A 17,703-nucleotide genomic window follows, 5' to 3' on the forward strand; every position below is an offset into this window, starting at 1 on the left:
AACACGCAGCGCGCTGAGCAGTACCGCGCTTAGATGTGTTGCACTACGGTCATGTCAGAGTGCACCTGCTTTGACGGAATCAGGCAGTCTCTGCATACAAGATGGCTTTGTTGATTTCTGAGGCATTCTGCTAGACTTGATAGGGTGGATTTACTGAAGGTGTTATCATGTGCAAAAGGGGTTCGCTTCAACAAAACCAATATTTCTATCAATGTCATTCGTCAAGATTGTGTGCAAACATTAGACATATTCTAAAGCCTTCAGTTCAGTGGTTCTCAACAGGGGAGCCGGGGCCCAAAATGGGGCCTCAGGGAGCAGACAGGGAGGCTGTGAGGTGACTGGAAACTTCACTCACGAAATATCAAGATAAGCAATCTAAATATCAGCTAAATAAATAGCACAAGGAAAGCAATTAATAGTGTATAAAATGTAATAACCTTTTTACTTTCTGTAGATGTCACACTTATGTTTGCCATTGGCTATGAAACATGGGAATTTCTTCATTGGAAAATGTACAGAAGGAGTTGCGATGACAACAGCCAGGCAGGTTATTATGTCACCCGTGGGGAGGGAGACTGGAATATTTCCGTGGACATGGAGGGGGGGGGGGGTCTTGGGGAAATAAAGTTTGAGAAGCACAGCTTTAGTTAACTTTTTCCTAAACCTGAAATACTTTTGTGTGCTTCACAGACTTTGATTTTATCTTGAGCGACCAGCAGACACCGGATATTGTATCAGTTTGGTTAACGTTTTACTGACATTCAGACAGGAACGTGAGATTTTCTTTAACGCATTTACTCATGCGATTGATCTACTTTCCACATCAAAATGTAGTTTTATTAAATTCAGTTTTGTGAAATTTGTACACATACATTTGTAATGCTTTGTCAAATTAAAAACACATACAAAAGTCAACAAATTAAAGAAAAAATTAAGAAGAAATATACAAGCTGAAAAAAAAAAAACATTTCGATGAGAAACAAAGCTTGACTGCTCGGGTTAAAGCAAATGTCATGTTCCTGTTCGAGTGCAAGTAAAAGGTTAACCTTAACGACACACTCCACGTCTACCCCAGTGTGTTTTATAATACAAAAACATGCACATTTTTTTCCTGGTACAAACTGAAAAATGTTTCTTTATTAAATGCAGTGAGTATTGCAGCCTGAGACAGTGCGAAACACAGGTACAGCTGGAAGTGTGGATGAAAAACACTTAAGGTGTGATGGTGTAAATTGGACAGAGATAGAAGCTGCAAGTGCGACTCATGCTAAGACGGTTATGTAAGTGACAGAACATTAGTCTTAATTTACTCACTGTCAAACTGAAATGTTAATTTTTAGTACAGCGTAATTGTCATTACATCATAGATGTGCTATTTTTATGCACATGCATTATTTGCCTCCTAATGTATTATTATGCAAAAACAAATCTAAATGACATTCACATTTTTACACTATATGATCTCCTGCTATACAGTGCACTAAATGCAATTACATAGTGTGTTTAATCACATGTTAAGCTGTGCAGTTGGTGTTGCATAGAGCCTCAGTGTTACTTGTGCATTCAGTCCAATCCGCTCCAGTCCGCTCCGCATTTCAGCATGAGCTGTGATGCAGCTTTATCAAACTCCCTTTCATTTGCCATGCATATAGATTGCCTGTCTGTCACTTTTTCATATCATTCGTTTTCCCGGCCAGTGATGTTATATATAGCCAAAAATACTTATTACTCTAACAACAAACAGATGGACCCACCACTGCCGCTGGCCAAGGCGAAATATTGAAGCAGCATAATTGATTAATTAGCCAATATGAAGAACTTTCAACTGCATATCTGACTCATCCAAGAATGCGTTTGGATTAGACCAAGTGCGTTTTACAGGTTTGTTTTTTTATTTTAAATTATCAACACCAGGGTCATTATTGACTCATCAGAAGGGGAAAGACAGTTTGCAGTTTTTATGCCATGCACAATTCCTTCTCTCGTTTACCACAGGAGCAATGCATGCTTCTGAGGTGCCATTACCATTGTTAATGCTGTCTGGAGGACAGGGTATGTAATAATAACAGGAGGTAACAGTGCTGGGGATAAAGTCCTCCCAGATGAACCAGCAGCTGGAACAATGGCTTGCTATGGGTGGTCTAGAGGGAGGAAGAATAACAGTAAAGTAGAACTGAGACTTGCCATATGCTCTGGTAACTGAAGGGAACAAAAATCATTGTTTTTGAGAGTGAGTTTGCTGATGACATTGATACTCTGACTCATCACATTTCTGAAAGCCAGAATTATAATTTGGTTCTGACAAGTGAGGATAATCAAAACAGAAAGTGAGACAAACAGGAAAAGAATTCAAGGCAAAAAGAGAGAAAGCTGGGCAGAAGAAGCACCCTAGATTTCAGGAGAGGGAAGTAGACCAGAGGTTTTAGCCTCCAGCAGATTGAACCATTGCTACCCGAGGCCATGCCCCTCGACCCTTGTTTACTGCACCCCTCTCCCCATAGTGTGCGTAAGCCCATACTACGCTGCTGTAGAGGATGCAGGCTTTCTTTATTCCTGGGGCATCTCGCCTGTGGCTTCGCTCCACGGGGTGTCTGCTGTTTGACTACACGCTGCGTTCGTGGGAACAGGGAAACGCTCCTTCTGGGTGAGGCGGTGCTTGTACTCCCACGCAGGCCGATTCGGGGCGTGTTGTGCGCAGGGACGTGCGCGGGGACGTGCGTGAGGACGTGCGTGAGGACGTGGGGATGCGGCAGAAGCCGCGGCAGCTGGCCCGGTCCCAGGTGGGGGCGGGATCAGCCCGTCTCAGCACACATGACTGCACAGCTCCGGCCTGGTTCTGCACCGTTAGCGCTGCTCACTTTTATTCTTCTGCGTTTCTTTTTTCATGATCACTAAGCGTACATAATTAATTACACACCTTTCACCCTGTTTTACAGTTAGCAGGGGTCTGAGGCCATGAATTACAATTTTGGTAGATCTGTGTATATAATATGTTTATTTTTCATTGTTTCTGCAAAAATATATGGGACCATTTGCTCCAGTAAAGTACTCACTGGTACATTCTTAATCACTTGTAAAACATGTAATCGGAAATAGTATATTTTTTGTCTATTGAAAATTACAAGTCACAACAATATATAACAATTCATCAGTTTACGGTTGGAAGCAATTACGTCGCTGATATCCCAGCCCAGCTCACCAGCTTTATTCTTTTTATTATTTTCAAGTGGAAAAATTACAGAAGCACTCCGACATTTCAATGTTATGTTAATAACCTACAGTAGATAAAATGCTGAAATGTCATTAAAAAATTTTCATATATTATCAATAGTTTGTTTAACTAGCATCCTAGCGATAGCATTAGTCATTTGCATCTTTGCTGGCAAGTGAATCATATTATGGTTTAAAGCTTTTGTTTCACGATATGTCATTTTTGGAGTCAAAAGTATTAGCTTTACTTCCGTGTACCTGGTACACATTTATAAAGTATACATATATAAATATGCTTCCTGTAAACGATCCAATTTATCACAAACACATTCAGTGATGTTGAGGTCTGAACTCTGGGGTGGCCAGTCCCTTGTTCTAACAAAGCCAGCAGCTTGTCTTTTTAGCAGTGTCCTCGGGGTCATTTTTTGCACACGACAAAGAAATCGACAAGCTAAGGTGTGTTTGATAGTTGAATGGCAGTCACTTTTTAAGGCAAAGGGTTCTAACATAACTAATTATGGTAACTTTTGTTGGCAGAACACAGCTGTAACTGCAATTCGAAAGGTAGGGTTACAGTCATGAACCTATAGGACCTAAAGGTCACAGGTTCGACTCCCAGGTGGGACACTGCCGTTGTACCCTTGAGCAAGGTACTTAACTTGCATTGCTTCAGTATATATCCAGCTGTATAAACTGCCGTTGTACCCTTGAGCAAGGTACTTAACCTGCATTGCTTCAGTATATATCCAGCTGTATAAATGGATGCAATGTAAATGCTATGTAAAAAGGTTGTGTACAGTAAGTCGCTCTGGATAAGAGCGTCTGCTAAATGAAAGTTGCTCACAAAAAGGTCACATTGATGTCAGCCTACAAATCACCAATAGCCTATATCTACCAGCACACATTTATTCTTTGTGGGCCAAAGCAGTTGCATATGCAGGTGTATCTTACAAGATAAGATCTCACACAGTGCAGGAGACTCACATTTTCTCAAGCGAGCATCGCGCATTTGTGTTCTTTTCACCCTATATCTCTTTTTCATTTGTTTTGGTTTGGAGCCAGTGTCAAGTCTAAGAGAGTTAAATTCATTTAGCACGTGCACATGAGAGACACAAAACTAAAGGCTTAAGGCTAAATGTTTTGCAATCTTTGGCCATAATTTGGAAAAATGTTGCCTTGCTTTATCTATTTTTATGTCTTCATTTCCCAGAATAGCTAAATAAAATGTTTATCAAACAAAAGTGTGTAGCCTGTCTGTTGACTAAAGCCTGATAATTGCTGGAAAGGAGACAGATAGCTGCTGGGTGCTTATTCACTTATTCCTGTCCCAGTGTTCTCTGTGCAGTAAAGCTGGAGAAAATGCTCTGCGATGCCTGTAAGCAAGTTTGCTGGTGTAAAATGGGCTTTAGGCTCCCAAAACAAATACATAAAATAAAACAAAGTACCTTAGTTATCCCAAAGACAAATCAGCTTGTCATCATGTAGAGAAAATTGTGAAATCTCCTACCCCTAGTTATGACTTGTCACAATCAGTCATTCAGTGAAAATGAATTGAAGCAATACGAAACGCAACTATTCTTGAATCTGTATGAGGACATTATGTGTATGTGAATGTCTCTCTTTCCTTCCCTCTCGCTCTCTCTATTGATTCTCATCGCAGCCACATGAAAACACATCAAACCTGTAAACATTCTATTTGCATCCCGCTGGCTCCCCTGACAGCTATTTTGGCCGCCCTGTGGTGACGCGGATACGTTATTGATCAGCATGGCTTATCACGCAGTGACGGGCCTGGCGGCTGCTCTCTGGCATTTAGCAGATCGGGTCCTCCTCGGTCAGAAAGTTTCCGTCTAACACCCAGGGGCCGAGTGTGAGGGAATCCTTAGGGGAGAAGGTTAACGGCACTGTTATTCCCCAACATCCTCAGCACAGCACAGTGTGCAGAAAGATTAAAAGAGCTGGACATCAGAAATGTGGGCCATGAAGCCTCAGGGAACCCGCTCACGAGTCAACAGCTGTACTGGTTTGGATGGGAAATCAGGATAGGAAGAGGCCTATGTCCCTCCCCTGGCAACAGTGGGATGGGAAGCCCTTACCTTTGCTCCACATTTAGGCACCTTAGAGCCAGTGGATATATTCAGTGCCCAAGTTTTATTTGTTCCATTTCCATGCTTTCCCGGAGTTCCTCTGAACCACTAGGCCAATTTCCTGGGGTCAGGGAACAATTACCCAGTTTTCCCAGTTGGTTATCCTGGTATTTCAGTTATTTCAGGAAAGTGTACTTTATCCTGCATTTTGTGGCTGTACGAGAGATCGACTGTCAGAAAAAAAACAATACATATGGGGTTTAAGGAACCCCTGAATTACACAATTACAGCCTTTAAGTGCATTTGACTCTTGCACATATGTATTCCCCATATTAGTTTTACATTGTAACAGCTTTACCAATGCTTTTGGAGAGGAATTTATCATTAAAATTTCATTTCAATGTATTTTAGATAATTAATTCTTCCTTGTATCTTAATCATAAGAAAATATGCCAATTTTCATACTCTGTTAAGTATTACTGAAATATTGATTTGAATGCAGGATACTGCTGAATAAAGTGGGTAAATATCTCTCAATAGCCATGAACACTGCTCACTGAATTGTGCTTAATTAGTAATAATTAAATAACTAATTGAAATGGATGATTGATAATTATGGCTTAAATGGTGTAACAGGTGTGAGGAGGTTGTATTGTCATCTCCCTGCAGGAGGACTGAATTACACATTCAAGGTCGTTCATTGAGGATGCGGGGCTATGGCTATAGCAAATGTGTTATGACTGATTGATTGATTGAAGGGTTTCAATGTCATGACATAATTAGAAAAGAGACATGTGAATGACAACCTGACCATGATGCAACTTGATTTCTGTGATTTTCTGCATATGTTACAGCCTCTACATCCAGAACAAGTGGCACTCTCCTGTAGTGTTTGAGGTCAGATATCTCAAGGTTACATTAACATTATATTAAGAACACCCAGCAATTAGCATGACAACAATCCCATCAGCTACTCTTTGTTTCCGTGAGGAAAATACATTAATGCTACTTTTATACATATGTATTTCTTATTCTTGCTGTAGGCACAATAAGAGGCAATATGAGAATATATTATAGAAGATTTTAGATTGCAATATGTTGCACAGACAACAAATGTGACATATTTCATGGATAATATTTAAAATGACAGACAGAATCCCGAAAGAAAAACCATGCCATATGATTGAGTGTGCGTAAGACGCAGCGAGCAGAAGAGTGTAATACTGTTTGACAGCAGTGCGATTAGAGTTATTTGTCTTGCTAAATAGCTGCGTTGGGGACACAGTTTATCGGACACGCATTGCTGCATGATGCGCACAGATCCGCTCTCCGTGGAGAACAGACGCCATGCTCTGCACCGTCTCAGACTCCGCCCGCAGCACAGTGCCCGAGCACTTCAGCGCTGTGATGTCACTTGTTTGCCACGTTCAAATACAGACAGACACATTATTGTAGAACAATTACAAAACAATTAGCCCTTCCATCTTTCATATTGGAAATAATATGCCATGTTTTTTCAGTGGATCAGTCCAAAGGACCTATTGGTGAAAATATTAAGCAATTCTTTTACAAAAACTTAACTTGTGGGGATGCAGTTAGTATTACAGCCATGCTGCCTGTGTCAGCAGATCTCTGATATTTGGGGAGAGATGCTCTCATTGATTGCCCTGTGATGTTAGGCCCCATTCAGGGACGCGGTATCGCTGGTCACCCTAAACAGTTTTGAGAGAGATAGAGAGGGACAGGGCGAAAGAGATTTTTTTAAATTTGGGGAGGGGCAGGCTCCTTGTTGTAAAGCCGCATGGTTGGCAGCGCTATGGCACACAGAGCGCCGGGCGGGCCGGGGAGCGCTTTGGGAAGCGCCGGTCCATTACTCTCGCAGAGGTGTCGTTTTATGACTCGGGCCGCCTGCTGGCCCACCAGATTGAGCGCACTGGGAGCACAGAATTACATTAAAGCAGGCCACTTCATCTTCCTGACTCCTTCCCCCCCTCTCAATAGCAGAGAGAGCGGCCGCTTGGCGCAGGCACGCTGGGACGCCCGTGGAGGGGCCTCGCAGGCCAGCAGTCGGGCAGGCAGCAGCCTTATTTGAGAATTCTGGGAATGATTTCACAGCCCCCGAGAGAAAGAAATCCTCTTGTATGGGCATCTTTTTTCATTCCTCTTGTAGACATGATGGAACACGTTTAAAGAACATCAGATGGATGCTCTGCCCTGAAAATGAAACTCTGCTTTTAGTGTCCCAGGGCTCCCTGCACAGTGTAAATACAGCCGCCAGCAGAAAAGGCAGACACGGGAACACCCGGGAACACCCGATGCAGAAATGCTCAACCATTCACGGTGCATCGTAAACCGTAAAAAAATCAGCTTTGATTATGATGCACACTGAAGCGCCAGACAGGCAAATAAAAAGCTGTATTTCCATGGCTGAAGGTTATGTTTTTAGGTACAGAGATGTTCACTTCTACTCAACAGTGTTTCTTAAATCCAAAAACTAAATTTTCATTTTTCATTCTGTTTGTTAAATGTAATTGAATCCATAGACATGAATCCATTCTCTAAACTCCAATATCACTGTAAGGTTAAATAAACAATTCAGGTGCAATAAATATTTTACGTGTTATGATTGTAAATTCAATTTACAATCAATTATATCGTTTTTTATCACCAGTGTTTTCTATTGCTTGACACAGAATAAGTAATACAAGATTGAGCCCTGACCGTTTATATGGGAACCACCCTGCTACTTGCATTGCACCTGCACGGTTCTTTCTGCAGTCAGCAGATGGCCATTCTTTGGCCAACACCCCCACAGCCTCCAGGTCTTTACTGCTCGTCCATTTCTAATCTGCTGTAGCAGACTGCAGTTACTGTAGATATAGGGTTGTCACTGTGGGAGGTCGCACATTAAAATGGCACAGAATGGCACATACTTCCAGGCTGCCCTGAAGTTCATTCATCCATAACCATGAAAAATAGAGTGACCTTCCTTAGACACAATGGCCCCCTTGCAAAGCATAATCCCCTAGTGCCGAACACCACCAACATTTTGCACTTTTGATAAAGAGGCTGCAATTTTAATTCCACAGCCATTTATGTTGATTTGAAAAGAGCCATTCTGTCTGTAGTGCCTAATGTGATTTTGTGTTAGTCCCTCAGCTCCCATCAGCCTCCTACCCATTATGTGTCCTCTTTGGGACTAAAGCTTCCTGCGAAACAAACTGGGCACTTTACCACTTTGATTGGACTACATGTCTGAAATGTGAATAGTTTTGTCCTGAAGTCTGAGGTTTCTCAGGCAGTGGTCAACTGTAATATTTCCCTATTAGTCGTAAATGGTTTATTCTGCCCCTGCCAAAGTGACAGGCCATTAAACTTCTTTCTGTGAGAGTTTTAGATTGCTGTTGATGTAGCCTCAGGGCAGTGTAGTTATAGCTAAAAGAGAAGGTTTGTTTACTTTGTTTTCTCTAGTATTACCCCCCACAACAGCCATATATCCTTTGGACAGACTTGATAGTATGTTCAATTCAGTTTCTTCACATAAAATTTTTTGGATATTTCCAGGCTTTCACAGTCAGTATGTGCTGTTGAGATCAATCATCAGTAGCTGCATACTGTAATTTCAGTTTTTCTATATGTTCTTCAGGTAGGAATTCAGAACAGCTGTTGAAATACTGCCCCAGGCATGAGTGAGTGTTTAATTAGACTAGAGAAGGTATAGGGACCTAAAGCTTTTTATTTGTTTCAAGTGTGGATGTTCTGGGTATGGCTCATGTATGGTATGTGTGGAGATCTTTTGTTTGTTTTTGTTTGTTTTCTATTAGGTGATTACATTCTTTAAATCTGGATTTCAGTTGAAATCAGTTGTGGATGCATCAACTGACGAAAGGAGTGGTGCACACGTACGTCACCCTCTTGCATTTTAAGCCGAGGATAATAGGGTCTGCCGATTCGATTTCAAAGAGCTCGCCGTGACCCGTGCGCTGTAAATAAATCGCAGTACAACACGTCTGGAGAGGGCAGAACCACCATTTTATTTCCAGAGGTTATAAACAACCATCAGCTCCCCTGGAGCCGGTAAACTGGGACCATCAAAGGGCCGCAGTTTAAAGAGATTTTTAATAGTGTTTTTGTGGACTTCTGACCAACACACCCACAGTCAATTGTTTCACATCGTGTGAGTGTAGAGTGGAAGGTTTAAAAACAAAAAAAACAAAAAAAAAAAAAAACCTTACATTTCAGGAAGTGGCTACAAAGTGCTTTCATCACTCAGCTGATGAAAGCCCCCATAAAATGCTGTTTGAGTTTGACTCTTCCTGTTGTACAGATAGTTTTATAGGAGGTAATTACTGTGGAATTCAGTCCGTTTCCAATCTGTCTGTCTGATCTGAATGGAAGGGTGACAGACTTTGGCCAAAATCAAATACTCTTAACTGTATACCCCACTGCAATATATTATTTTGAATTTTAAGTAGACAAAGGCTACAGTTGTTTTCAGTGAACTTCAAAATTAAATTTCAATGGATGAGTTTTAAATAGCCACTATTTTGCTGTATGTGTTCATTTGGTAATATTATAAGTATGTAATGGCTTGGATGTATTGAGGATAATTTCACAGCTATGTCACAGGTGCCCACAGAAAGGTGTAGTATTCACTTATTTTGGAAAGATTAGGTGCATTCCATCAAACTCTCTCTTCACTGGCCAATGTCTCAATCAGACATGTCCTCTTTATGCATAATGGACTCCTACTTAACCTAAATGTGCATTCCCAGAAACTTGATTTAGGGTTAAGTTTGGGTTTGGGGCTAGGCTGTGATCCCTAGATAGTACAACTGATGTTATTTTGTTATACACCTACTGTGTAGGTTACCATCCAATACCATTGGCAATATCAGTTTATCTTTAAGGACTGTAGTAGCATTTTAAAAACATTTTCTGTGAGCTACAGATGCTATTGTTGAAAAAATGATAAGGATGATGCATTTAGAAAAGTGGTCTGGGAACACTCCAAGTTATCGGATGAATCAGATGAGTTTGTTGCCTTCTGAAGGTGTGATTCACGGTTTTCTCCACAGCAATCCAGCTTTCATGTATGGGTATCCTTAGTAACAACTCTTGACCAACCATATTGTTCTGTTGCCACAGGAGACACAGCAATAATGTGACATATACTTTCATTCAGGGTGAGATAGACTGGGGGAGTACAGCAAGCAAGCTAGTATATCATATATGTCAAAAACGTGAGTGTGTTCGAAGGAGTGGACATATTATCTTGGAATGAGAAATGTTTGACATTAAATATGTATGTGTTTGCAAATAATTTTTTTCCATATACTGAAGTGTGTTCCACTCATCCCCCATCGCAGTCTTTCAAAGGAATTCCTTTCAAAACCAATGGACTAAGTTGCTAATTGACAAATGAGACTTTTATAAATGAATAGTTGCATGAAACCACTGGTTTGAGGAGCATGTTATAGGCTTAGATTTGTTGCCGTTTGTCATTTTAAGAATTTTAAAATGAACAATTAAACTGAATGCGGTTTGGGACTTCCTACCCAAAAGTGGCAAACAAACGGCAAAGCTACCCGTTTACTACCATCTTACTGGCTGTTTAATAACTGCTTAAAGCAGTCTCTCTTACTTTTAGTAAAATAGCTATGACCAGCAGGCTTCACATTGCTGATAAACGGTGCAAATATTTCTATTTATACACTACAGATCCTTGGTAAATGTCCACCCACATACCCAGCACGATCATAGGAAAAGGACATGGTTTTTAACCCTTTAGTTTAAGTTGCTTTAAAAGACCTCCACAAATACATCTGCCTGTTCTTCACACTGTGTTTATCACCACTCATAAAACATGTACACCTCACAGAGTGCCATTTTTACTGTCATTTCATACTGTCTGCATTTCCCGTCATGTTGTTGTCTGTATTTCTATTAAAATGCCTTTATAGAATTGTGCTTTTAGTTTACATCCCTCTTAAAAGCTTTGTTGCATGAGCAATTAAAAATAGTAATACATTTAATTTGATAATTAGATATTGTAGTCAGTGGTAAATCTCTGATTAAACTAAATTCTTAGTGAATCAATCTTGCTGTGACTGACAAGTTCAACATTTGTTTTCTCTTGTGTTTATATTGACTGGGCTAACTGTTGTCGTGTGTAGTGCTTTTTGCTTGTTCTTGTTGTCTCTCGTCTCATGCTTTTTTTGTCGTGTCCCAACGATTAAACACACTAACTTATACAAGTTGTGACCACTAACAGACAGCAATCACCTCACAGACTTGTACCGAAAAGAAGAGACCATCATAGTGTCGGAAAGTGGCCAGATTCAGAGCCCTCGCTACCCCAACAGCTACCCCAGAAACCTGCTGCTCTCCTGGAAGCTCCTCTCTCCGGAGAACACTCGGATACAGCTGGATTTCGACAGTCACTTCGGCCTGGAAGAGCCGGAGAACGACATCTGCAGGTGAGGGACACATCATGTATTCCCGTAGCAACGTTACACAGGGAGGGGACGTTAGCAGAACGCAGCAGCAGCTGCTCAAACTTGATAAACTGAGTTTGAAATCCCGATTTCTGGAGATTGTACCCTTAAAGTTTTCCTCCTTTAATCCTTCCACCCTTGAGATTTTGTTTTTACAATAATCAGCTGTCTGTAATGGTTCTAGCCTCTGTTTAGATGTCTGGCGAGAGTACGGTCTTTAGAATACCAAGGGCTTTCTTTCACCCTGGGAATAGAGGAAGCAGATTAACAGTTTACTACCATGACATGACCCTGATCTCCCATCAGTTTAAGTGCTAGCTGTGAAAAAGACAACACACCAGAGAAGGAATCAATGATTTTCAGACCACCCCGAGATGCATTTTATGAAGAGTAGAGGGGAGGGAGGGGAACAGAGAGATGGGGGGAGAAAGAGAGATTTATGGCATAATCTTCACGCAAGCCAGAATCATCTTCACTGATGTCCCCTCTATGTCAGATTATCTGATTCATGATGGAGCAAGTCCCTTTTTTTGGGGGGGGGGGGAGATGGGTAATTTACAGAGGAGTGAAACAGTCCATTCCTGTGGTCCTTTTATCTGCCACTGTTGGGCTCACGGTGGCTTTCAGTAAACACAGGGCTGAGAAATGAACAGTTCCGCGTGCCTCATCCACTGTGCCCTGTCCCATCTTTCCTGGCTCACAGATATGACTTTGTGGAAGTGGAGGACACATCCGAGACTAGCACCATCATTCTGGGGAGATGGTGCGGGCACAAAGAAGCTCCTCCCAGATTAACTTCCAAAACCAACACCATCAAGGTCACTTTCAAATCAGATGACTACTTTGTGGCCAAACCTGGATTCAAGCTCTACTATTCTCTAGTGGTAAGTGCTGCTTCAGTGCCTCTTTAGCAACATGAATTTTAAGTAAATGGCATAGCATCAGCAGAACAGGAACAGTGAATGTTTATGCCATACTTATCATTGAAAATCCCATAATGAGAGTTAACTATCCTCTTGTGTTGAAAGTTAAGTGGAAGGAAGCCCTGAAAGAGATTGGTCTGCAAGGTCCAAGCAACAGAAATAGCTCCACTATATGTACTTTGCAAATACAAATACATTTTTTAGCATTGGGAATAGTTTTTAATACCAGATGATAAGCCTATCTTCTCCTGTATTCTTGTGTCTGTAGTATCACAAGAAATGCATCAACTGTTCCAAATGGTTCTAGAAGTAAACCATTTTCTGAATATTTCTGTTTAATTGACTACACTAAGTAAATCAAGACTAGAATTAAGTTGGAGAAACAAATAAGACAAGACAATTACTTCTGTCATTTAAAAATTAAACAGATGATTTTTCTTTAAATAAAGAGTCAGCGATTGTTCTACAGCATCTGCCCGGAACCCTTATTAAATAAATTACTCATCCACCCACTCCTTTCCAGTTTTAGCAAAGCTATTTTGAATAAAGAAAATTGCACTTTGTCTTGTGATATCTTTTGCTTCAAGTGACAGCTATACTGTGGCAGAAACAAGTTTAACTAAAGACATAACTTGTTAAAACAGTAAATTAAATAATCTCTCATGAACAAGCAATGGCATCCTAGTCTTCATTTGCCCTCCTCCAGAATACAATGCTGTTCAGGCACATTACTTTAAAGGGTTTGATTTTCTCAGAGGCACCTTTTTAAGATAGCGATGCAACGAGCAATGAATGAAAAGCAAAGAAGCAGATGCTAGAGATCATATCTTCCAAACAATTGTTTGACGGAGCAACAGTAGGAAAGATAATGGTCTGGATGGGAGAAAGTGTATGACGTTTTTATTGTGGTCAGCTTTCTCAAAAACAAGTTATTAGTTATCTCCTCTACTGGCTTGCTACGCGTGAGATTGAGTGTTTTCTGTGCATACAATGTGACCTTGCCTTCCTCATATCCATAATTTGAGTATTTATGAGTGTACATATATTTGGAAAACATATGGGTGTATAATTACAGATAAAAGTTAATTACAATGTTGTCCTGGTCATAAATCTTAAGACATTAACAATGGAAATTCATAACTAAAATTATGAGACTGCTGCTAAACGGGGGTTTTAAAGAAAGTGCATTCAGGGCTGTTTTTTTGTAACACGTTAGCGCAAATAGCGTCAGCCTGCACAGGTCTCTATTAAATCATGGAGGTATTGTAACAGCTGTCTGATATGTATTATTAAGTGAAGTTTCAGAACACTGCAGTCTCATTACGCAGCATGAGAAGGAAGAGCTCTCCAGGTTCAGCTCCTCTCTGCTGACAGTACACACTGTTCACAGACAGGGATCAGGGGGTCACTAAGGCCAGGCTGATGCAACCCCATCCCACTGAAAACACTTACAGGTTGGCTGTCGGTCAAATGGGAAGCGTTTCGAATGAAACCAACAGCACAAATGAAACCGTAGTACAGTTGTCAAGAGAAAATAGAACCAGGTAAATTCACAGCTTGTGAGAATAGGGGCTGTTGGTTTTTGTGTTGCAGGTTTTTTGAAAAAGAAATATTTCACATATCTTTGCGGCACTGCAACAGGAAGGGAGAGATGTCACCTTGTGAACACATTTCAGTAAACTGTCCTTGGCTTTGCTCTTTTACCTGCAGTACAGTTGGTTACATTGGAGAAAAACTGTCTTTGGTCAGGCTTAGACTTATAAACCAGTCCTATTAGGGCCAACATAAAATTCACAAATGAAACTAAACACTCTTCATGGCATGCAATGTTTACTGGCTTGTTCTGGAAATTTTAAATAACTTTCAAGTTGAAATGTTAAATTATACTCGTAAAGTCATCCAATGAAGATTTCCTCAGAGTGCATTCACCCCTTTAATCTGAAGGAATGATGTCTCAAAGCAGGCATGCCTTGTGGGTAATTTGTTGCAGGGACTTTCCACAGCAAGTGTATCTTGTTCTCCTCCTTTGCATTGTTGGTCCCACCAGATGACTAAATGAACAATGACTCAATGCCAGGGGCACTCATTACACCCTAGATCCAGCTGTTTCGCTGAGGTCATGGAATCCTGTAAACACTCAAGCTCAGATCTGACCAAGAATTTGCACATGAATGAGAACTGGACACAGGATGCCTTTGAAGTTTGCCCCCTTATTTAGTTCAGGTTTCACGACTCAGCGCGATTTAGGGGTTTTACTCAGCACAAAGGAAATGCAGTAACCTTAGACGTAACAACCTGGTAATGAAGAGGTTCTTAATCAGGATGGGAATTACAGCTGACGCTTTTGGAAATGTGATAGCGTTAACGCAGATCTCCTTAACGCTTCACGGTTTAACGTGCAATACTGCTCTGACAAAGCTGACACATCCTTTAAACCACTGATTACATCTGATTCCATTGGTATAATCTTGATGTTTTGTCTGCCTGTCATATTATATAACAATATGAGTTCTGGAGGTATTTCTGTTCCATTGCTCGCAAAGGAAAATATACACAAAAGCCAGATTCATGAGCCTTCCCACATTGCTGCAAAAAAACCTTTTATCCCTAAAAAAAAATGAACAATATTGCATAAACCGTATGTGGTCTTGGAAAGGAACGTGCCTTTTAAGCAATGGGACAATAATCTAAAAAATGGCAGTATCTTTTTTGCCATCACTGCGGTCACCACTGTAATATGATCCAAATAGTGTTGGCTGATGGCTGTTATTTTAGGTTCAGAGCTGGAAAACAAAGGATCTGAACAGCAGTTGCAATATCTAAGTGTTTCTCACCCTCCTCCCTAGTGTAGAAATGAATTTCCTCTCTAGACAAATGAAGACTGACTGCACAGAGTAACGGGGGGGGGGGGGGGGGGGGCACAGGAATGCTTTTTTATTGTCATGGTAATACCTTTGTGTGAGAAATTGATAAGGTGCTCACCTTCTGCATGGAAAGATCTGGGAAAAATGTTCACTCCGCTGGACTGTTGCTCCCTGTCTCTCCACTAAATGACAACACGAGCGATGATCTCTACATTCGCAAAACACAATGCAGAAGTACTTTGCGCACTCAGAAAAATTAAGTTAATGTTTTGTTTCGCTGTAAATCCAATCTCCCTGGAGACAGTTGTCTTAATGAATTTAGTTTGTTTTTCCTGCCTGTGCTCTGTGACACTGTGAATGCACTGATCTTAAAATATCTCAAGAGAAGCAGAAACGAATGTTTGATACAAACAGAATCTCTGCATACATTGATATGAATTGCATTTTTGAAGGAAGTTGGCCGAGTCTTTTTAATTACAGAATTCAGTCCTGGCGAGATGCCGGCATTGCGGGGTTTCACATTCTCTCTCAGGTTTAATGACATCATTGGAATCACTGAGTGGATGGGAGCTGAAGTCACCTGATACTCCTTGTACTAATTAGCCCTTGACCAAAGCAGACCTCAGAATTCCAGAGCATGTCCCATCTGAGACTGAACTTGGCAACCCCTTATGCGTGGCGCGCTCTGTGTTTCTTCTGTAGCAGAGTAGCGAAGAGTGGAACATCTCCCTTCACACTGCTTGCCTTCAATGCGGATTGAGTCTCATGGGTGCAGATTTGTGTGTCTGATTCCTGAGCTTTTATTTTGTTTTGTTGGTTCTACCCCCCCTCTCCCAGGATGACTCCCAGCCCTCGGCATCAGAAACGAATTGGGAAGCAGTCACCATCTCAGTGTCGGTAAGCGCTGCGCTGTGCTGCCCATGACAAATGAAGACCCGGACACGCTTCCTCCCACCCACAGAGAGGGAGAGACGTGCACACTCGTCCTGCGATTCGCACAATTCATTAGAGATAACGCGAGAGAGGGAGAGAGAGAGAGGACTGAAGGCATGTCTAATTATCATACAGTCTTTCACCCTGTTCAGAGTTTTATAGGTCTTATACACCCTCCTTCACCCTCCTCTCCTCTATTGCAGCTTTCACAAAACGGAAATGTGAAAATGACTGTCTTGTGGTGACAAGATGTATCTTCTGCTCCCCTCAGGTGGCATTTTGTCCTCCCATTTGAATAAAGTCATTACACCATAATGTCTCCCACATTATGAACTGATAAAGGTGTCATTGAACACTTTAAGTGTGCTCTTAATACTGAGCAGGGACAAGGCCTGTGATTAGAATGGGCTGTCATCCAATGACTGATTTCATAATAACCAACTGCAAGAGTCAGCCGCTGCCCGTCATGCTAAATGAGCAGTATTTAAGGTGACAGTGATGCAAATTCTTACCATTATACAGAGTGCAAATATGTACAGACATACAGATACAGAGGCACACATACCACAAGACAGTGACCCCAAGCAAACCTCAAAATCACTCGAGACATGATTAACTGACCGCCAAATTACTGTTTCACAATGCCCATCTCTGTCTTCAGACTTGAACCTGATCAAAAATTAGTATTGAAGAGGTCAGTCCACAAGTGCAAACTGAAGGGTCTGGAGGGGGTTGAAAGATTCGATGTAGAGGCATGGTTAAAGAACCCCCCAATATGATCCCTAATCTGAAGAAACACGACAGAAGACCTCTCAACAGTGTTATCTGTGCACAGAGAGATTGCAAAAAAGGGCAGCCAATAATTTTAACACATCATTATAGAAAATAATTTTTTTGAGCAATTGTATTAGTGTAATTATTTTTTGAGCATAAAATCCAGCTCAATGCCTGTACAATTTGTTTTTTTACAGCCATTTCTCTGCTTGTCATTATCAAGGGAGCCAATAATTATTTACATTTATGTTTCATTTATTGGTGATTCATTTTGAATTAAAAAAAACAATCCCTGTATGACAGATGTTCATCAAGCCAAATAATTAATTGCAAAGAACAGCATGCACAAATAATTCATATTTCACAGTACAAATTATGCGTGGAGTATATACTTATAAACTCTTCTCCTGCCCTG

At 41.0% G+C, this 17,703-nt stretch overlaps 1 protein-coding gene across 1 annotated transcript in view; it reads left to right on the forward strand.

The window, feature by feature from the left end:
- Positions 1-17,703, forward strand: part of pdgfd (platelet derived growth factor d) — a gene marked incomplete at its 5' end in the record, with an annotated part of 44,588 nt that overhangs the window by 18,959 nt on the left and 7,926 nt on the right. The window contains 3 exons of the mRNA XM_035385646.1: positions 11,590-11,776; positions 12,498-12,678; positions 16,419-16,478. Of these exons, the coding sequence (XP_035241537.1) occupies positions 11,590-11,776; positions 12,498-12,678; positions 16,419-16,478 (428 nt within the window). The remainder of the gene's footprint in view (positions 1-11,589; positions 11,777-12,497; positions 12,679-16,418; positions 16,479-17,703) is intronic.

This window comes from Anguilla anguilla, chromosome 12 (genome assembly GCF_013347855.1).
Source record: "Anguilla anguilla isolate fAngAng1 chromosome 12, fAngAng1.pri, whole genome shotgun sequence".
NCBI lineage: Eukaryota > Metazoa > Chordata > Actinopteri > Anguilliformes > Anguillidae > Anguilla > Anguilla anguilla.